The sequence below is a fragment of the Peromyscus eremicus genome, chromosome 2 (assembly GCF_949786415.1).
Source record: "Peromyscus eremicus chromosome 2, PerEre_H2_v1, whole genome shotgun sequence".
Classification (NCBI taxonomy): domain Eukaryota; kingdom Metazoa; phylum Chordata; class Mammalia; order Rodentia; family Cricetidae; genus Peromyscus; species Peromyscus eremicus.
In genome coordinates, this window is record NC_081417.1 from 17,757,257 (window position 1) to 17,779,757 (window position 22,501).

The 22,501-nt window shown below is 39.1% G+C and overlaps 1 protein-coding gene across 1 annotated transcript in view; it reads right to left on the reverse strand.

Annotated features, from left to right (window-relative positions):
* The window catches only part of Lrrc69 (leucine rich repeat containing 69), a 117,342-nt gene that overhangs the window by 29,558 nt on the left and 65,283 nt on the right, over positions 1 to 22,501 (reverse strand). Inside the window, exon 7 of the mRNA XM_059253882.1 lies at positions 18,331 to 18,510. Within this exon, the coding sequence (XP_059109865.1) occupies positions 18,331 to 18,510 (180 nt within the window). The remainder of the gene's footprint in view (positions 1 to 18,330; positions 18,511 to 22,501) is intronic.

The window sequence follows — 22,501 nt, forward strand, 5'->3', positions numbered from 1 at the left end:
CCCCAGCGGCACTTTGGTTGAGCAGGGAATCCTTGCCCATCTTCTACTGTCACTTCATGGGGCTGGTGCTTGTGACATTTCTTGTAGAAGTCCAGAAGGTTTCAAGAACTTTCACTGCAGAACAGCACATCCATGAATGGCACAGGATCCAGCTGCATGCTAGGGGGCCTGACCCAGGTTCGTGCAAAATGCATCACTTTGCATGAAAAATGAACTTGTAGATGTGGTTAAGGACCTTAAGGTAAGCAGTTTCTCCTAGACTATCCAGATGGGCTCAATGTCATCAGTTTTCTCTAGGGACAAACACCCAGATAGGTTATCTAATCACAAGTGGTCAGCCCTAAACACATGTACATAGAGAGATAGATAGATACATAGATACATAGATAGATGATAGATGACATATACATACATACATACATACATACATACATACATACATAGATGATAGATAGATAGATAGATAGATAGATAGATAGATAGATAGATAGACAGATAGATAGATAGATGATAGGTGATAGACAGATGACAGGTAGATCTAGCAATAATAGTTAAGATGATGTTATGAGATTGAGAAGGAGTAGGGGAGACATGGGAGGAGTTGGAGAGAGGCAAGAGAGAAGGTCCAAATGATGTAAATACAGTACTTACATATGAAATTCTCAACAAAAATTTTAAGTAGAAGAGGGAGGCAAGAGATAAGGTCCAAATGATGTAACTTAAAATGACAAGATATAACAATATTGGCTTGAAGAGGTAGGAAGAGCCATGATCCACAAAATGTGAAGATCCTCTTCAAGTTAAAAAAAAAAGCAAAGCAGTAGACATTCTTTCTGAGCCACATAACCTTGATTTTAGCTCAACAAGACCCGTATTGAATTTCTAATATACTGGACTATAAAACAATCCATTTTGTTGTTAAGCTGCCAAGTTCGTGGTAAACTGATACAGAACAGAAACCAATAGTGGTCTCATGTTCCAATTTAGCAGGACTTGCAAAAGCATAAAGTCTCCATCTCCCTATGGAATCCATATACTTTGAAGCTAGAAGATACTTTGCTTTAATCTGTTATTTGACCAGAAGAGGAAACCAGTTCATACAGTGGGAAGGTAAACTACTTAGGGAAGGCTCATCACTTCAGATCGAGGACTGGAATCCAAGACCACTAAATTGTAGATTTGTGTTAGTCATAGTATGTCTCCAAGACCTTTCACTAACAAGTAGTTTTGAAGACCCATGCAGAATAGTCTGATGGCATAAACAGTTGGAAAAGTGTACAGATGAAGGCTGTTGAAATGCTGGTACCAACTTGTGGTTAAGCGTATTCGCCCGAATTATCTTGATATCACTTGGCATTCAACATGTCTAAGATGAAACAAATTCATTTAAATCATGTAGTTATCATCTGAAATTTGACCTGTGATCTAATTTGAGCTGTTTCCAGAATAGGCTCCCTTCTAGATGAATCTTTCTCCTTTGTATCCCTCTTAGACATTCTCCATGCACAATGGCCGACTTCTGCTATCCTTCCTTCCCCCAGGTGTTTTCCATCTCTTTGTATTTCCACTGCTACCTCTTATCCCTGTACAGGACAATCACTTTTTTTTTTAGCACCTCTCCTCTTTAGCTTCAATTAATCCAGCACCCACTGCCAAATGATCCTATAGCGTACCTTCCTTTTTACCACTGACTTATGCTCACCTATGCACCAGATCCACTCACAGACACAGTCAAGTCCGTTGTTCTCACTCTACCCTTTGGCAGGTTTGTAATATTTAGACCTTATAATGCCTCCTCCACCCACATCTACAAACGAACCTCATTGTCTTACCCTTGCTCCTCTGTGCTATTCTCTTGTCCTAAGTGCCCCTCCCTGCTTCCTTGATCATCTGTCTGAATTCTACCTAATTTAAGATCAGGCATTCAGGACACTTCCTAGGACAGATAGCGTGAAGTGATTTTAGCATCCACATTGAAACTTTTACATGATTGATCTCTACTCCTCATGTAATATTTAGATTTCAGTGTTAGGGCTTGTTACAACTTTAGAATTTAAACTCAAACTTTAAACCATTTGGGACTGAACAGGTCCACTGTAAAGCTCCATTACATATAGCACCAGGAACCTCCTGCTCAAAGAGTATTCTCAAATATTTACGGAGTAATTAAAAATAATTTCTAAAATCCAAGATGTCTATTCAGAATGGCAACTCCTCAAAACCAGTACTAACAGCACCAGCCTTGTGTTCTGTTCTCAAGTTCACCAGCCCATCCTGGGAACATCCACATGTGCCAAAGACAGGTCAGCACATGCCAAGGACAGGTCGGCACATGCCAAGGACAGGTGTGGCTTCCTGCTTCCCCCCTCCCCACTATTAACAATGTTCATTTTTACTCTCAAAATCGTCTTTCTTTGATGACACTTTTTACAGTTGGGTGTTTTGCTTTAAGACATTTTGGACTGCCTGCTCTCCACCACTCTCTGCTACACAAGAATATCCTTTAACTTTCTTGGGGGAGGTTCACAATTTGAGGTAATGGACAGCTTTGAATGAATAAACTGAAGTTGACCACAACTTCAGACCTTTTACAAGAAACAAATCAAAGATACGAATGTAATTTTAAGTCTATGCAACCAGTTTAAGAGCAAAAGGGAGAAGTCTCTGGAAGGGAAAGAGGACTGACTCAGTGTCTCAGGAGCAGGAGGGACCAAAGCACAGTGTGGATTTGCTTATATGTGACTGTGTTCTGCTATTTTGTGACTAAAATAATATGGAATATGCATTATCCTTCCCATTTTCCTGAACAATAAATACACATTACTTTCATGACCATTTAGAATTTGAAATGGGATGCTTTCTGATCTTCTTGGTGCCTGACGTACATTAAATTGACTAAGTACTGCATAGATGTATTAAAACCCACATTCATTTCACAGCTGACTAGTTGAAATGATCAGCTTCATAAATGAATGTCAGTGGTATCTTAACAGTAATAATTTTTTACAGCAAAGTCAGATATTACTCCATAAGTAATGAGTGAAGTTATTAAATATAATTTTATATTATGTCTCATTACTGGCAAGTTGTCATAAAAAGGAATCAAGGTTAAAAAGTTTCATTTATTTTCATAAAGTAGATGAGCATTTTCACTCATTTATGCTGAGACCCCTTGTGCTAATCTCTTCTGAGGATAGTTTAAATTACATTACATCATTCAATACAGGGCTGAGAGTTCCACCCATTCCTGCCCTAAACTCTTCAACTTTAAAGGAATCTGGGGAAATGTTAAGTTCAAGTACGAAACTATACAAAATGAAAACCCTCATATGCATATTCTGGGCACAGGATCACTCAAGAGTTTGGAAATAATCACAAGAATATTTAAGTTACTTGATCAAATGTGGCCCACATTAGTAGTAACTAAACGGGATTATTTTTCGTTACTGTTTTGAAGATTCCTGCTGAAATAGCAGTTAAGTTGAAATTTATTTCGAAGGGCTAAAAATTCAGATAAATTACAATATTTTGAAAAAAAGAAGAAGTGTGAGTTGAGTAAAGTTTAGCACTGGAGATGAGTGACATTTTCATCCACTGTTTTCAGTTTGTCATCTCACTATTTTGGAAGGCAAGCGTGACATAATTTTATATTCACCTGAATAGAAGTCATTTTAATTTGATATTTTGGGCTTCTTTGGTTTTTCCTTTTCTGTTTTATGCCAAGAATAAAGACTCATCTTTTCATTCAATGTCTCCATCCTTGGGATGCAAAGCCTGTTTGAAGCTAAACATTCTGTGCTGCATGACGGTGCCCAGATGCTGGCCTTATCAAATGGGTTCTCCAGTCTTCAGGAAGTATTTACTACAAAGCTCAGCACTCTCCAAGATTAGTTCCTGAGTAGATAATTAAAGAGTTCTGTTTTAAGCAGTATGGTGGTGGCACACTCCTTTAATCCCAGCACTTGGAAGTCAGAGGCAGATGGACCTCTGTGAGTTTGAGGACAGCCTGGTCTACAGAGTGAGTTCCAGAACAGCCAGGACTACATGGAGAAACCCTATCTCAAAAAAAAAAAAAAAAAAAAAAGACTTCTAGGCAAACTAGGTTATATAGAATATCATTCCACTTAAGTGGAAAAGCAGCAGAAACCCAGAGGCTATCTGAGAGCAATTTTTCACTGTCTTAGTCAATGTTCTATTGCTGTAAAGAGACACCATGACCACAGCAACTCTTACAAAGGAAAACATTTAATTGGGGCTGGCTTACATTTTCAGAGGTTTAGTCCAGTATCATTATGGTGAGAAACAGTGGCATGCAGGCAGACATGGTGCTGGAGAAGTAGCTGAGAGTTCTACATCTAGATTGGCAGGCAGTAAGAAGAAAGAGACACTGGGCCCGGCTTGTGCATTTGAAACCCTAAAGTCCACCTCAAGTGACACACTTCCTCCAACAAGGACACACCTCCTAATCCTTGTCAAGCACTGCCAACTCCCTAATGACCAAGCATTCAAATACATGAGCTTATGTCGGCCATTCCTATTCAAACTACCACATTCACCAATATGGTTAATGTCATTATCCTTAGGATAACTGTATCACCATCAATGTGCATGCTGTCATGCAGCAAAAACAAACCCAAAGGTGACAGGAGAAATCAGGTATGCTGAAGTCTTCTCTTATTTGACAAATTGCTAACTTCAAAGCAAGCTATCTGACTTTGCTTGGCCTTGTTATGGCAGCTGTGAAAGACAGTGAAAACAAGTAACAAAGCGAGCATGGGAATTGGAATTTTCTTCTTTTCTATTTCCACGCCCATTTGTTCTCTCAACTTGAAACCTTTAGTAATCTTGCTCTTGAGCTGAAATGAGAATAAAAAACAATTCAATTTTTTCACACTCAGAAAACAATGTAATAGTTGAAAAGGACCAGCACCTTGTTGGAGGAGGTGTGTCACTGAGGGTGGGCTTGAGGTTTCAGAAGCCCAAGCCAGGTCTCTGCCTACCTGAGGATCAGGATGTAAGTTCTCAACTACTTCTCCAGAACCAAGCCCACCTGCCTGCCTCCATGCCCCCTGCCATGGTGATGATGGGCTAACCCTGTGAGGCTGGAGGCAAACCCCAAATTAAATGCTTCCTTAAAAATAAAATGGAAAAAAAGAAAGAAGACCAGCAAACCAAATACTAGTGTCAGATCAAGAACACAAAGGAAGAATGGATAGAGCTTCCAAAGATCAATGGAAAAGTGAACTCTCAGCAAATACCATGAAGTTCTGAACATAAGGGAGGTCTAGATCCTAAGAGGATACCCATGTGAAACAAAGAGTGTTGGCAGAACATTCTTTTCTCACTTCCTAGGACCATGATTCTGTGTATGAGTTCAGGGGGAAAGAAATACTAAATAAGATTAAGTCTAAAATAATTGAATGAGAATATTCTAAATTGTCACATAGGCCAGCCTGTGATTAACTAAATAAGTTTTCCAACAGAATACGTGCCCAAATGAGCATTCATGTGGTAGTCTGACTGTCAACCTGCCACAAACTACAATCACCTAGAAAGAGAATCTTAATTTTTGTCTATATGTTTGACCTATAGGCGTACCTGTGAGGGATGTTCTGTGTTGGAATGGTTGATATGGGAAGAGCCAGCCCACTCTAAGTGACACCATCCCCTGGGCAGGTGTTTCTAAGCTGTTTAAGAGAAATCTGAGCAGTCAGCAAGTAAGCAATCAAAGATGTGTGCATTAGTTTTTCTTTGCTCTTGACTATGGATGTAATGTGCAAAGCTATTAAAATTTCTGCCTTGATTTTTGTAAATAAATTAGTTGCAACTCTGTGGGTTTGGTCCCGGTTTTGGCACCAACAATGTAAGTAAATTTGTTGCAACAACTCTGGGGAAAGGTGTTCTGAGTACCTGGGGAGTCAGACAACACAGTGAGCTGCTTAGGACAGCCCTGACGGCTGGAACTGCAAGGAGACAGTTTATCCTTAGAGGGCAAAGTATTGTGGACACCTCAAGCTGCTCAGAAAAACAGCTCTGCCCTGAAGGTGTCCTGGACACCTGGAGCTGTTTAGCACAGCTCTGACAGCTGGAACTGCAAAGAAGCAGCCCAACCCTGGAAGGGAAATTTTTCTGTCTTCCCGGGAAGGTCAGGCCTGGAACGGCTTCAGCAGGGAAGGGTATCCTGACTGTTCAGGGAAAGTCAGGGTATACCTGGTGTGATGGGGGATGGTCTCCCCGCAGGATATAGAAATCCTGCTCCTCTCCTGGAGCCCACTTAAGGGTGCTTCCTAGCAGAACTCTGCTTCTCCAATCTAAGATGTTGCTTCTTTTGCTTCACTCTGCAAAAGGGGAAACCCCTGCAGAAATGTAGCAATCTCTTCCGGCTCCAGAGAAAAGTGTTACTTTTTCAGCTCCCTCTTGCTTTGTCCACTGAGGGACATCTCAGCAAAGATCTTCTTTTCAGCTCCTCCTTGCTCTGCTCTTTCCACTCTCCGGTGTTTTGTCCACTGAGGAACGTCTCAACAAAGATCTTCTTTATGCCAGTGAATGAAGATCTTCACACCCAATACTCTCTTGAGAAAGAGATTTATTTGGGAAGGAGGTGTCCAGGAGAGTAGCTGCCTCTACCAGGGTGGAGAGAACAGCTTTTTTTAACTGACCAGGCAGGGCAGTTTACACAAGCTGTCTTGTGGGTGGAGTCAACCAGGGGTTGACTTGGAGCCTAGGGTTCTACTGTCTTGCTCTGTGATTGGTTGGTTTCACAAGTCAGTTGGCCAGGGGCAGAGATGCCTCTGATCTGACTGAGCCTAACTGTGTGTCTTTCACTGGCCTTATCTGAGCAATCTTTCCCTAGTTCTGGGCTCCAGGGTCAGGGTGGGTTTCTTTAGCCAGCCCCTTTTCCCCTCAGTGATGGATTGTAACCTGGAACTATAAGCCAAATAAGCCCCGTCTTTCCTGTGTTTTTATTTTTTTCATCTGAGCATGTCACAGCCACAGAAATGAAACTATAATAGTGAAGAACAACCAGGAAAGACCTGCTCAGTGCACAGCTGTGCTTTACAGCTAGAAAAAATGTGCTGTCAAACCTGATTCTGTCTCTGATTTTTCTCTCTCATTATTTTTAACTGAGCCCTGCCTTAGCAAAGCCTATCACAAGTTAAAGAGAATGACCACAGAGTCAAGCCTCTGATACACTGACCCAGATTTCTAGCATCCAGCAGTCTCAGAAAATAAACTGCTGTTCTCCAAGTCCCCAAGTCTGTGGGGGAGCTCTTTTTTTTTTTTTTTTTTTTTACAATAGCCATAGAGAACTAATACAATAGCTTGCAAAATTAAGTTCAAACTTCATACACAAGAGCCTGGTATTTCATGCTACTTCTCTTTAACTGCATCTTCCATATCTTACCTTGTGAGTTCACAGTATTCTGTAAGCTAATTATCTGTAGAATTGCACCATTGGTCAAGCAGTTGCCCACCGGTCTAATTCTAATGCCTCTTTGTTCATCAATGCACATTTTCAAGTAGTACATCTTAAGCTGAGTTCAATCTTTATGATTATATTAATTTTCCACATCCCAAACACAAACACTGTGCTAGGCCCTCAAAATTGGAAAAAGAACTTAATTGAGATCTCCTCATAGAACTTTACCCCTTTACTTATTATAAGAATGTAACCATTCTGACAGGTGTAATGTGGTATCTCAGAGTCATTTTGATTTGCATTTCCCTGATGATTAGGGATGTTGAGCAATTCCTTAAATGTCTTTCAGCCATTTGAGTTTCCTCTGTTGAGAATTCTCTGTTTAGTTCTATAGCCCATTTCTTAATTGGACTTTTGGGCACTTTGATGTCTAATTTCTTGAGTTCTTTATATATTCTGGATATCAGTCCTCTGTCAGATGTGGGGTTGGTGAAGACCTCTTCCCATTCCGTAGGCTGTCGCTTGGCCTTGTTGACCATATCCTTTGCTCTACAAATTTTTTTCAGTTTCAAGAGGTCCCATTGATTGTTTCTCTCAGTGTCTGTGCTACTGGTGTTATATTTAGGAAGTGATCTCCTATGCCAATACATTCAAGACTACTTCCTACTTTCTCTTCTATCAGGTTCAGAGTAGCTGGATTTATGTTGAGGTTCTTGATCCACTTCGACTTAAGTTTTGTGCACGGTGATAGATATGGATCTATTTGCAGCCTTCTACACGTTGATATCCAGTTATGCCAGCACCATTTGTGGAAGATGCTTTCTTTTTTCCATTATATAGTTTTGGCTTCTTTGTCAAAAATTATATGTTCATAAGTGTGCGGATTAATGTCAGGGTCTTCAATTCGATTCCATTGGTCCACATGTCGGTTTTTATACCAGTACCAAGCTGTTTTTATTACTGTAGCTCTATAGTAGAGCTTGAGGTCAGGGATCATGATGCCTCCAGAGGTTGTTTTATTGTACAGGATTCTTTTGGCTATCCTGGGTTTTTTGTTTTTCCATATGAAGCTGAGTATTATTCTTTCCAGGTCTGTGAAGAATTGTATTAGTATTTTGATGGGGATTGCATTGAATCTGTAGATTGCTTTTGGTAAGATTGCCATGTTTACTATGTTAATCCTGCCTATCCATGAGCATGGGAGATCTTTGCATTTTCTGACATCTTCAATTCCTTTTTTCAGGGACTTAAAGTTCTTGTCATGTAGGTCCCTCACTTGCTTGGTTACTGTTACCCCAAGGTATTTTATATCATTTGTGGCTATTGTAAAGGGTGATGTATCTCTGATTTCCTTCTCAGCCTGTTTGTCAATTGTATATAGGAGGGCTACTGATTTTTCTTGAGTTGATCTTGTATCCTGCTATGTTGCTGAAGGTGTTTATAAGCTGTATTAGTTCTTTGGTTGAATCTTTGGGGTTACTCAAGTATACTATCATGTCATCTGCAAATAGGGAAAGCTTGACTTCTTCCTTTCCAATTTGTATCCCCTTAATCTCCTTATGTTGTCTTATTGCTCTGGCTAGAACTTCAAGTACTATATTGAATTTCAAGTATGGAAAGAGTGGACAGCCTTGCCTCCTTCCTGATTTTTCATGGAATCGCTTTGAGTTTCTCTCCACCTGTCAGAATGGCTAAGATCAAAAACACTGAAGACAGCTTATGCTGGAGAGGATGTGGAGCTAGGGGAACTCTCCTCCACTGCTGGTGGGAATGCAAGCTTGTACAACCTCTTTGGAAATCAATATGGTGCTTTCTTAGAAAATTGGGAATCAATCTCCCCCAAGATTCAGCTATATCACTCTTGGGCATATACCCAAGGAATGCTCAATCATACCACAAGGGCACTTGCTCAGCTATGTTCATATCAGCATTGTTTGTAATAGCCAGAACATGGAAACAACCTAGATGCCCTTCAACTGAAGAATGGATAAATAAAATGTGGTACATATACACAATGGAATACTACTCAGCAGAGAAAAACAATGACATCATGAGTTTTGCAGGCAAATGGATGGATCTAGAAAAAATCATCCTGAGTGAAGTAACCCAGACTCAGAAAGACAAACATGGTATGTACTCACTCATAGGAGGATACTAGATGTAAAGCAGGGATGACTGGACTGCTACTCACAACTCCGGGGAGGCTACCTAGAGAGCAGGACCCCGGGAAAGACACAGGGATCACCCAATGACAGAGAAATGGATGAGATCTACATGGACAACCTGGACATGAGTGGGGGTGATAAAGGGCAAGGGTCAAGGGAAAGAGAGCTTGGGGGAGCAGGAGATCCCAGCTGGATCAAGAACAGAGGGGGAGAACAAGGAACAAGAGGCCATGGTAAATGGAGACCACATGAGAAAAGGAAGAAGCAAAGTGCTAGAGAGGTCCACAGAAATCCACAAGGATACCTCCACAATAGACTACTGGCAATGGTCGAGAGACAGCCTGAAATGACCTACTCTGGTGATAGGATGGCCAAACACCCTAATTGTCATGCTAGAAACCTCATCCAAAGACTGAGGGAACCAGATGCAGAGATCCATGGCCAGCCCCCAGGTGGAGCTCCGGGAGTCCAATTGGCGAGAAAGAGGAGGGTTTGTATGAGCGAGAATTGTTGAGACCAAGGTTGGAAAAAGCACAGGGACAAATAGCCAAACGAATGGAAACACATGAACTATGAACCAATGGCTGAGGAGCCCCCAACTGGATCAGGCCCTCTGGATAAGTGAGACAGTTGATTAGCTTGATCTGTTCGGGAGGCATCCAGGCAGTGGGACCGAGACCTGTCCTCAGCGTATGTGCTGCCTGTTTGGAACCTGGGGCTTATACAGGGACACTTGGCTCAGCCTGGGAGGAGGGGGACTGGACCTGCCTGGACTGAATCTACCAAGTTGAACTCAATCCTCAGGGGAGTCTTTGCCATGGAGGAGATGGGAATGGGGGGTGGGCTGGAGGGGGAGGCGAGAGGGGGGCAGGAGGGGGAATCCGTGGCTGATATGTAAAATTAAATTAAATTATAAAATAAAAATTTTTAAAAAAAGGGCCGGGGGGTGGTGGTGCACGCCTTTAATCCCAGCACTCGGGAGGCAGAGCCAGGCAGATCTCTGTGAGTTCGAGGCCAGCCTGGACTACCAAGTGAGTTCCAGGAAAGGCGCAAAGCTACACAGAGAAACCCTGTCTAGAAAAACCAAAAAAAAAACAAAAACAAAAACAAAAAAAACAAAGAATGTAACCATCCTGTCTTGTCTTTCTTAATATATAATTCCATTATTATGCACTTGCTATGCTAAGCAATATCTGCATAGCCTCTTGAATCTTCCACAGCCCTGTGAGACAGGAGCTGTTACTATTGTCTCCTTTTTTAAAAAAAAAAATTATTTATTATACATACAGTGTTCTGCCTGCATATATGCCTGCAGGCCAGAAGAGGGCACCAGATCTCATTACAGGTGGTTGTGAGCCACTATGTGGTTGCTGGGAATTGAACTCAGGACCTCTGGAAGAGCAGCCAGTGCTCTTAACCATTGAGCCATCTCTCCAGCCCTATTATTGTCTCTTAACAAATAAGCTTAGTCTTAAAGAGAAAATTAAGATGACAAAGACAATAAGCTTTGAGGCTCATCATCAAATCTAGACTGTGAGTTTCTGATATTCTTTGGAATACATAAATTCTTTTAGGACCAGGGTTCTACATTCCCAGATGCTAATGGAGGATCTGGAATACTATAGAGAAAAATGAATTTGAGTGGAAAAATAAATGATGAGCAAAGGCTCTTCAATGTGAATGTCTTAAAGTCAACTGAAGGAATGAGGACTGGCTAGGTTGGACTAGCTAGCTCATCATGTTGGGCTGAGAGCAAGGAATGACACATACAAGTCTCTCCCCCTGATCTCCAGTTGGAAGCTTTGAGAACTTGGCAAAGTTACCTAACTGTTTTAAGCTTAGGATTTCTCATCAGTGTCCTGGGGTGTTTTAGACATTAACTGGTATTCCAGGTGACAGCAAAGAGTTGGCTGTGGTTATTTTTATTAGCTGGCAATTTCTCCAAGAAAGACTTGAAATGAAACTAGCAGTTCATCTGATGATTTTGCAAAGGAATCTGACCAAGTAAAAAATGAACATGGCAAGTTGTCCCAGGTGTTCTGAACACAGCCAAAGGAAAGCAGGCTGTCTTGGCAACTTTTGCTTAGTAATTTGGCATGTTTTACTCTTTATAGTTCTTTGAACTGTAGTGATCCATTCCAGACGGACTGTGAACTCTTCCAAATAGGTTACAGACATGATCAGGCTGTTACTCCCATCTCAAGCAACAGGACACATTTCTATCCTCATTTTCCCAATTACGAGAGATACCTTTTTTCTCTTAGTGTCTAAAACATAAGGCTTCCTTGGGCTTTTAATTTTTTCTATCAATTATTTCAATATTCTTTTCTTGCCTACATAAGTTTGCACCAGGGTTAGGATATTTTCAGAATCTTAAGATTATCCCCTCATTGGCAGCAACACAGGCATATTTATCTCATTTGATGTAAATTCATTAATAATCAATAAAAGGAATAAGAGAAATTAATATTCAAACCCAGACTTTCTGGTTCAGTAAAATAAAATATGTAGAAGGCACGATGCTATGTACTTTCTCCATAATAGTAAATTTTGAATTCGTTTGGTGGTAGAAATAGACAACAAACATCAAGTAAATAAATAACTTCAAAATTTCTAAATGCCATGAAGACTCTAAAACATTCTAGTACAAATACTGACTTCACTGGACAAACTGAACTGGATGCTACCAATTCACAGATTTTGTAAGCATGGATAGTTTATAGGCATAGTAGAGCACAATAGAAATATAAATGGATTGAGGGTGCCGTCCCTAAGTAAACATTTTCTTTTATTTGTTTTTTGTAAGTACAAATGGATATACTTATATGAGTGCAATTTGTTCACAGATGAACCAAAAAGGAAAATATTATCCCATTTGCCCCAAATTACTCCCCAAAAAGTCTTTTTAACATCTTCTAGAAAATTTCTTGATGGCAGTAGTATGAATTTCTTAGAAACAATTTAGGTAAGGAAGGAGATCTTTATGAATATGTGTCTTCACACATTTGTGGTGTGAGAAATGTTATTTCTGAAGAAAGCAGTGACCATGTGTAACAATATCAAATATTTTCTAGTGGCAAAAGATATGTGTGGTGGTTTGAATAAGAATGGGTCCCCATAGGTTCATATATTTGACTGCTTAGTCTCCAGGGAGTGGTACTATTTGAAAGGATTAGAAGGACTTGGAGATGTGGTCTTGTTGGAGGATATGTGTCACTGGGGGTGGGCTTTGAGGTTTCAAAAGCCCACGCAAACTCCAATACTCGCTGCCTCCCTCCACCTGTGGATCAGGATGTATCTCTCAGCTATTGCTCCATCACTCTCCTGCATGCTGCCATGGTCTCTCCCATAATGATAATGTACTAAACATCTGAAACTGTAAGCAAGCTCTCTTAGTTAGGGTTTTATTGCTGTGAAGAGACACCATGACCATGGCAACTCTTATAATGGAAAATATGTATTGGAGATGGCAGCTTCCAGTTCAGAGGTTCAGTCCATTATCATCATGGCAGAGAGCATGGAGGCATGCAGGCAGACATGGTGCTGGCCATTTTCTTTCAAACCACCACACAAGGCCCCAACTAAATGCTTTTTTTCCTAAGAGTTGCCTTGGTGCCGGGCGGTGGTGGCGCACGCCTTTAATCCCAGCACTCGGGAGGCAGAGCCAGGTGGATCTCTGTGAGTTCGAGGCCAGCCTGGGCTACCAAGTGAGTCCCAGGAAAGGCGCAAAGCTACACAGAGAAACCCTGTCTCGAAAAACCAAAAAAAAAAAAAAAAAAAAAAGAGTTGCCTTGGTCATGGTATCTCTTCAAAACAATAGAGCAGTGACTACAGGACAACGTGAGAAAATTTTTAAGACATTCTATACCAAGAGTTTAGCTGATTTAGAGCTCTGACTCATTACTCTAGCAATCTTGGTGGCCTTCTGCATCAACAAGTAGGCATGTCAGTGTTATGCAATTGCCAATAACAGTGCTCTAGTTTCATGCTACAGGACTAGAAGTGACCAACTTAAAGTGGCCCAGGGGAAATCCAGGCTGTGTCTCCTAGACATTAGCAGAGAACTATCAGGAACTACCTCAAGGTAAGCACAAGTAAGTATATCTTAAATAACTACTTATTTTCTCAACAGGAAGTACTTTGCCATCTGTGGTTACCATAGATAAAGCTGTAGTTGATGCAAAGGAAATGCAACAAACTATATTTGTTGTTTTTTCAATTAGAATCTACTATTTTTTTAATCCTGAAAAATGATGCAGTCTACGCAGAAAAGCCATTTTCTCATATTTTTTATTTTTTTAAATCAGTATCAAAATTGCTCTACACAACATGGAATTTTAAAGGCAAAAAATAAGAAATAAAGTCAATAAAATAGAATGCTAAAAACATACAACTCTAGCTAATGTTCTAGCATGCAAAAGTTCACTATCCTGTTTACTCAGCTTCGTGTTACTTTTGAACTTTTTAAAATTGGGAGGTTGGTGCGAGGGAAAATGTAGTCCACAGTAAACTAAATCCTGAACAGCACTTAAGCATGAACTTAGCAGAACTTGTGCATGAACCACATAAAGTCGCAATGACGTCACCCATCGGAAGAAATGTAAAGCTATGAGGAGACAATGGCATGGATGAACATCCACTGTCAGCATAGGCTCCCTTGTTCTTGGGGAAGCCACGGCTATCAGATACTTGACCTTGGCCCTGTGGGATTCAGCAACATGGCATCCTGTGTGCAAGAGACTTTGTTCTACTTTTAACAGAATATATTGGAAGGCCCACAGCAAACAGATTCTAAGACTTACTTATAGAAACTGCAGTGTGCTCTGATTCAGGCTTCCTAAGGATTCTCTCAAGTTCCAGGATGAGGATATGTAAAACTATGAGTCATCATTTCTCTGAGAATTTACTCCTTCATTGTGGTTGCTAAAAAATAGGTTATTAATTATCATATTTAACCAGTAATTTTGGACTCTTCACCATGTGTAAGGTTCTCTCAGTAAAGACATGGGGCTATTGCCCTATGGTGTTATCATTGCCCCAGACAGGCAGGGCAGTCATGAAAATCAGCTGAGAAACTGTAAAAATGTGGATGTCCAGGTCCCTACCCCCACACAAAAATTCTAGGTATGAATTGGGACAGATATACTTTCTTAAGGCTTACTGGGTAAATTCAGTGAGTAGCTGGAGTGTCAACCCATTGCAAACACTTGCAAACAGTTTCAAGTCTGACAGTTTATTGACACAGGATCAGTTGAGTTGAATGACACCCTTAATCACCAGAAGTATAGAATTTGGAACCAGTCTCTGAAGATGTAAAAATGCTATTAGAAGTTTTATTTGTCTAACAAAATCTGTACTTCCTATGGATACAAAGACATACACACAAATACTCAAAGTTACATGCCCACAACACTAAATTCTAGATTCTAGACTCCTCAGCATTCTTAATGGCCTGGAGAGGATTCTGGAGCTTTGTGTTCATGCTTCCTTATAGGAATGCCACAGTTACCCTGGCCAAACAGAACTGTATCAGCCCCAAAGAACTGTTTCTCCTGCAATCATCCCAATTTTAGGTAAAAATAAGTAGAAATAAAGCATGATGTAATGATTTAAGTCAAAACACTGAAAGTCTTTCTGTGTCTTCCTCCAGAGATGTCTCAAATGCATCCATTTTTCTCTATAGTCACCACCACCACCATCAGTTACCTGACCATTATCCCTCACCTGATTTTGACACGACAGCCACCTGGCTCATTGCTTTACTTCTTTGACTATCTCAAATCCATTTTCCTTTCAGAAGTTACCTTTTAAAATACAAATCAGGATATGTCATTCTTTCCCTGAAAAGCCTAAATGGTGTCTCATCATTCACTACATAAAAATCAAACCCATTAACTAGGACTGTGTAATACATCTCAATCCAATTCCTGATGAACTCAGCCTTGCCTAGCAATGAATACTGTATAGACTGAACTGTTTTCCATCCCTCAAGTCATAAAGGAATTTCCATTCACCAAGTCTTAGCATGTATTCTCTAACTCTTTACCTTACCAATTCCTTCTTGTCACTTAACCATCAGTCAAAACACCCTTTCCTCAGTGAGGACTTCCCTCAATTTAGATTTCAAAACATGAGCTGTGGTGGAATACTATTTTAACTATGTAAAGATCTGTTACATTTGTTTATGCTGTGGAATATCATTTTAACAGTATAAAGATGTGTTTCATTTGTTTATGAGGCATTTGTTGAATAGTGTAAGGACTTGTTACATCTGTTTGTGCTGTATTTGTTCCACTGTAAAGGATGTGTTGCATTTGTTTCACCTTGCCTGCCTAAGGCACCTGAAGTGGTCTAATAAAAAGCTGAATGGCCAATAGCTAGACAAGAGAGGGATAGGCAGGGCTGGCAGTCAGAGAAGACAAGGAGAAATCGAGGTTCAAGAGAGAACAAGTGGAGAGAATACGGAAGAAAGAAAGTGAGACTCCCAGAGCCAACCAGCCAAGCAGCTGCTGGCCTGCTAGACAGAGTAGGCCATACAAAGGAAAGAAAGGTTAAAAAAAAAGTGTGGATGAAGAGAAACAGATTAAAATAAGGCCGAGCATTCAGAACTAATAATATGTCTCCCTGTCATGATTGGGAGCTGTGTGACAACTTAAAAACAGAAGCCTGGTCCAATGAGCTTTCATTTATGGAATTGTGGATTGAACTGCATCTCACTCAAATTTACATGAGCAAGCCTTCAGTGCCTCCAAAAGTGATGTTATTGGGATAAAAGTGTTTTCCAAGGTGATCGATTGAATATGAGGTCATTACTTCAGGTCTCAATCTGATTTGATGGTCATGCTCAAAAGGGAGATTTGATTACAGATCCATGAAAAAGGAAGGCAACACCTAAGGATACAGGGAGTCAGCTGTTGTCTTCGTTATTTTTATTGTTGCTACAATAAAACACCCAAAAAAGCAGCCTAAGGGAGAACAGGTTTACTTTGGATCAAAGGCCACATCACATTGCACTCATTGTCAACCAGCAGAGAAGAGTAAATGGTTGTCCTCATCTAGATTTTGATTTTGTATAGGACATTCCATGACACAAGCCTGGGAAATGATGATGCCCACCTTTCGAGTGTCTTTCAATTCAATTAATCCAATCAACAAAACCCCCACAGGCATGGCCAGAGGCTAAAAAAATTCCTCAAGGTGTTTCTGGAAGCTTATCTTCTGGGTAATCCCAGGTCCAAGTTGATAATTAAAACTATAGGCAATAGGAGTAGAGTAGAACAGAATATGCCACAATCGACAAAAAGCCTGGTCCTGCCAGTAACTTGACATTGGAGACCCTAGCTTCCAGAGCCACAAGACAATAAAATTCTGTTTAAATTACTCAGTAGTACTGTCACATAATCCCAACAAACTAATATCTTGCCCTTTTACATCATAATACAACATGATTTACAGTTACATGTGTGTTCATTTGGTTTGCTTTTTGTTTTACCCCTTTCACCAGATGGTCATCTATAGAAGAGCAGGGACTCCATCTGCCATCTATGGAACATGGTCATTAAGTATTAGACTCTGCAGTCCCAGGAATGACCAACTGCTTACTAACACCAGACAAGACATTATAGTGTTGAGAACAAATTCTGGGTGGGCTAGAACAGATGTAGGCAAACTGAGGTTTCCCCAGGCACTGACTGTTCCACATTCTGTTCTCATGACATATGAACTACAAATGCTTTAATATTTTTAAGTGGTTGAAAAAAATACATTTCACAACCTGAGAACATTATGTGAAATTTAAATATTAGGTACTCATTCATTTACATTTTGCCTACAGATGTCTTCCTGCTACAAAACAGTTACACAATTGTGATACAGATACACTGCCTAACTCATTTGCTCGTTGGTCATCTATAGTGAAAGAGTCTTCTAAGCCTTGTGTAAAACTTGCTTATTGAGCTATGTGACCTGTCTAGTGACAACTGCCTCAGGTGACATGGTCCAGCAATGGAATCATTTGAGGGGAATTCTGAGTGCTTATGAGAACATCCAACAAAACAAGAGTCTTGTGACCTGTTTCTTCAGAACACAGAATTGTTCTTGGAATGTGTTTTCCTGCTCCTACAAGGTGTAGCAGATACGAGTGAGTCTATTGCAGATTAATCATTATTGCTTGCTGTTTTTAATCAAATAAATGTTTAAGCTATCCTTTATACGTCTGTATGGAAAAACATGTTTTTGCCACAGCCACGTGCAGCTTGTCCTTGTGATTATATAGTGTTTGAACTCATGAGAACTTTACTCTTGTGACCTTTCTTAACCCTCAGTATAAACTTGTCTGAGGCTATGAATAAGGTTGGCTATTGCATGAGACTAGTCCATCTTATTTATTGGCTTCATTCCCTCAGGTCCCACTGCCTCTAGAGCAGTGACAATTAAGAATGTTAAGATTTCTAAAGTTTCCACTGAAACAAAGTTGAACAAGTGGATTTTCAGCCTATGCATCCCACATGCTGAATAACAGATATGTGAGGCCATGCCCAGTATTTATGGAATTTGGATGGAATGTATGTAATGTGATAAAGACTTTAAATTCAAATAGAATAAGGAATAATAATTATAACACAGTTATCTGAATTTGTTTATCATAAGTACTATCAAAGAAGTCTAAATTAGTCAAATCTCATTAGTAAGGACAAAGACAGGGGCTCTTCTACTCATCATATTTGCGCAGAGAGCACTTTTTACCTTTGATGGGGAAACAAACTGGACACATTCCAGCCATTCGGATAAAAAGGGTTTGCTGCACAATGCACATTTTTTTGCCTTGGAGAGTTTGTCTTTGGTCTCTGGATAACACTCTATGGCATTCACGATCAAATCATTGTTTTCTTCTAACTGACAGAGGATAAATCTTGCTGCTATTTCCTAAATTGAAAAAAAATAGTTCTTCAAATTAATTCAAAATTTATATATTAATTCCTATTTCATTAGCTCAAAAATCATGTCTAATTCTTTATTGTTTATTAATCTAAGATCCTACATCATATATACTGGCTTACATTGCATGTGGTTGCCACTGTAAAAAAATTTTGTCTTTCACAAATACAGGAAAAGTGGGTACCTTCTACTATATTTATATCCCTTACATATAGGACTTCAAGTCATAATAAATTTGCATTATCTGTTTAGTAAAATTAGATGTCATTTTACTCAGGTTTTCTACCTTTCATTACAATAAGCAGGGACTACACACATATGCAAACTGGACTCAGAAAGATTCAGTCATATTCACCAGGATCTTAGTTCTTGGTATCTGAACTACAGCTCACAGCTCAGTCTACTCTGTATCCCTTAAGGAGCATTAGCATCCAGGAGACAATCCCTACTTTCAATCTGTGTTAAACTTAGCCATGCTGAGGTACAGAACACTGGTCTTTTCCCAACAAAATAATAAATAATAAAAAAAAAAGTAATGAAGAAAAAGAAGTTGCCTTTCACCAGTACCATCAACATCATCATCTTAAAGTAAAACACAGAATATAATATATACAATTTAATCTTCACTGACCCAGTAAAAGAAACAAGCATTTGCCTAACTCTCCAAAAGCACCCACACCCAGTGTGCCAGCATGGCATAAACAATGCTTGTGTTTATGAAGCAATGTGTGTTTATACAGCATAGAAATCCAGGTTACACAAACACTGCTTGAAATTTTAAGAATGTATGGAGACAGTTTATTTGGGACATATTTTCCTACCCCAAATGAAGGGTTTTCTAATAGTCTATATCAGGCTCTGTTAGTCATTTATATACATATCAGTATGTATATAAAAATCTTTCCCTAATTCATACTCACGTAAGTCTTTAAAAACTTCAATAACAAGGAATTCCCATGAGTTGCTATGGGCTTGCTCCTTGCTCTACCCATGGTTCCCAGTCCACAAGCTTTTTGGAAGACCACCATCACACAGCAAAGCACCTTGGGCATGTGCTCCTTGTGTGACTGATCCTTCACCAGCATAATCTTCTGAGTGGGGAAATGGCCATGGTCAGAAGAGGGCCTAAGTCTGATAGCACTAATTCTATCATGACTCCAGCCATCAGATGCTTACTGTCACCTTCTCTCTGACTGCTTCCACAGAGCATAGTTTGTGATTCAAAATGAAATGCTTATTTTAAAGGGATGTCATTAGCTAATTAGACAAATCGGGTGGCTAGTTCTAGTATGCAGAAAACACATAGACATGGATTCACTTTCCAAACAGAAAGAGGAGAACTTTCTTGAATATACAGACCTATAAGTCATATGGATTACTTTTACCATTTATGATTTCTGGACCCAAACATGTTTCTTGATTTTAATATATCCTTTGACAACTAATATATGTTATTATTTATATTCTCCTTGAAACCAAAATATAATTTGGAAGAATAATGTACATCATTAAAATGTAAAGTTATTTTCTTGGAAATGTGAGTATACACAAAACAAGATACTGTTGACATGACCAATAGTACAATTTTTTTTTCTGAGACAGGGTTTCTCTGTGTAGCCTGGTCATCCTGGAACTCACTCTGTAGACCAAGCTGGCCTCAAACTCAAAGATCCACCTGCCTTGGCCTCTCAAGTACTAGGATTAATGGTATGTACCACCACTGCCTGGCTAATAGTATCTTTTAGGGCACATCTTAGAGACATATTTTGTGAATTTTCTGAAATTATACTATTTAATTGTGACATCATTATAGTGTTGTTTTAAGTCTAAGAAATGTTTTAGAATAAATAAGTTGTTTATTTTGAATCACTTGTATGCTATTTTGTTAGAATATTTCATGTAGGTCATATGGTATTCCTATTTCTAATCCCCTATAAATTGAAAGTAAATTCATGTGCATTCTTAAATTTTCTTACATATGGTCATTCGAATTATAACATTATATATCCACAAAAGTATAAAATTTATAAAGAAATACGGATTCTTAGAAAGAAGGATAGACTTGGAAATGACTCTGTAATGAGCTGCTACTGTGAATGTAGGAGGCAGAACACACAGCATCATAAGCAAGGGTTCTGGGTCCATCATGTGCAGAGTTTCACACAAAGGTTCAATAAGGTATTGACTGCATGGCCTTATTTGGACAAATTCTAAATTAACATGGTCCCACATATCTCATGTGTCAAATGTGAGTTTTTCTAGTCCTAAGCCGGAGTTTATAGAGCTGAGCTAATAGTAGCAAACCATTTGGCCTGCATCTGCTGATGCACTGAATTACCAGGATCAGATTCTAGTTAATAAATTTCTGAGATGAGGAAGGTTCTTAAACTTTTTGTTGGCACTGCCAGCTGAGCTATATCCCCAACCCTCACTTTACTTTTAATTTTAACATATCAAATTGGCTTAGAAGTCACTTGGTACCTCAGACCTTGAACTTGTGGTGCTTCTGCCTCAGCCTTCCATGTGACTAGAATTTCAGACCTAAACAACCAAGTATATCTTTTAGAAATTCTCTACTGAGGCAGATAAAGCTTCAAAGCCCTATGTACCATTGAAACCCAAAGGAATTTAACTGCCAATGTCAACCAAATGCCTACTAGAAATGACTTTGAGTACAAATACACTGTCGGTTTGAGCCACCATTTTGAGAAAGATTCATAGGAGTACTTTCAAAATGGCCTAAATCATTTATATATTATAAGAAAAACTAATAATTTCTACTACATAATCTATTTTATATATCCACCCATGCATATATTCATTATGAATATATATATATATATATATACATAATTAACTCTGAGCTCCTGGACCTTACAATTTTAAAAATTAAAAGAAAGAAATGTTCCATTCCTCTTAAGCTACCACATCAGATTAACTATTCATCCAGCCTCCTCTACAGTCTAGAATCTCATGTCCTCAATCCCAAAACAATCTGCTTACCTTTCTGCACCCTATCTCTTAACAACATTGCAGTATAGGGTCTTGAAGGCCAACTGTAGAAGATGGTATCAACATCCAAGCCCCAACATAAACTCTGCTATTGTGAACAAGTTAGTTAGCCTCTCTGGTTCTTAGTTACTCTGTCTATAAAAGGGGTATAATAAAGATACCTACCTCTTGAAGGTAATCAAACAACTACTGTGTTCATAAGCACAGTACCTGACCACAGAAACCTTAAACTAAGTATTTAGGATTATTACTCTGGCATGCTTGATGCAGTAGAAAAAAGAAGTTATAGAGGCTTAAATGAAATACAGCAGTTTTAAATTATTAATTTAATGAATTTAAGTTTCAAATACAATTTTCCCATAGAAGAGCGGGAAATAATGCTGTTTATGAAAACAATCTCCAGAAAGGAATTTGAAAAGAGCTTGTCTTCAAAGAAAGCAGTTCTTGTCCCCTACAATTTTATCCATTGAGACAATATGAACATGAGAGAAATTTACTGTGAATATGGTCAGTTCAGCTCATTTGTAAAAACAAAAATGGGTGAATATTAATGATCTAAACATCTAACAGTAAGAAAAATAGTTAAAATATTATGATGTAATAGAACAGCTTATACCCATCTAAAAAGAAGTCTTAAAGTTTTTAATCTGATTAAAAAAGATATTCACAATAATTGGAGTAAAAATCTGAGTCTCTAAGTAGCATATAGAGTACTAATTCACCTTAAATTTAAAATACATTCTAAATGCACAGGAGTCAGAGAAGAGGGTAGTAATACTTCGCTAATTAGATTTCTGAGTTCTTTTCACTAATTGTCATTGGCTTTTTCCTGTTCTTATACATGCATCTATATTGCTTTCATAATAAGAAAACAATTTTAAAAGCATTATAACTAATTTCTATCTGAAGCATTCTTGTATGTTCACCCTTAGTTCCAAATGAATCTGGTAAATCAAAATTCATGATT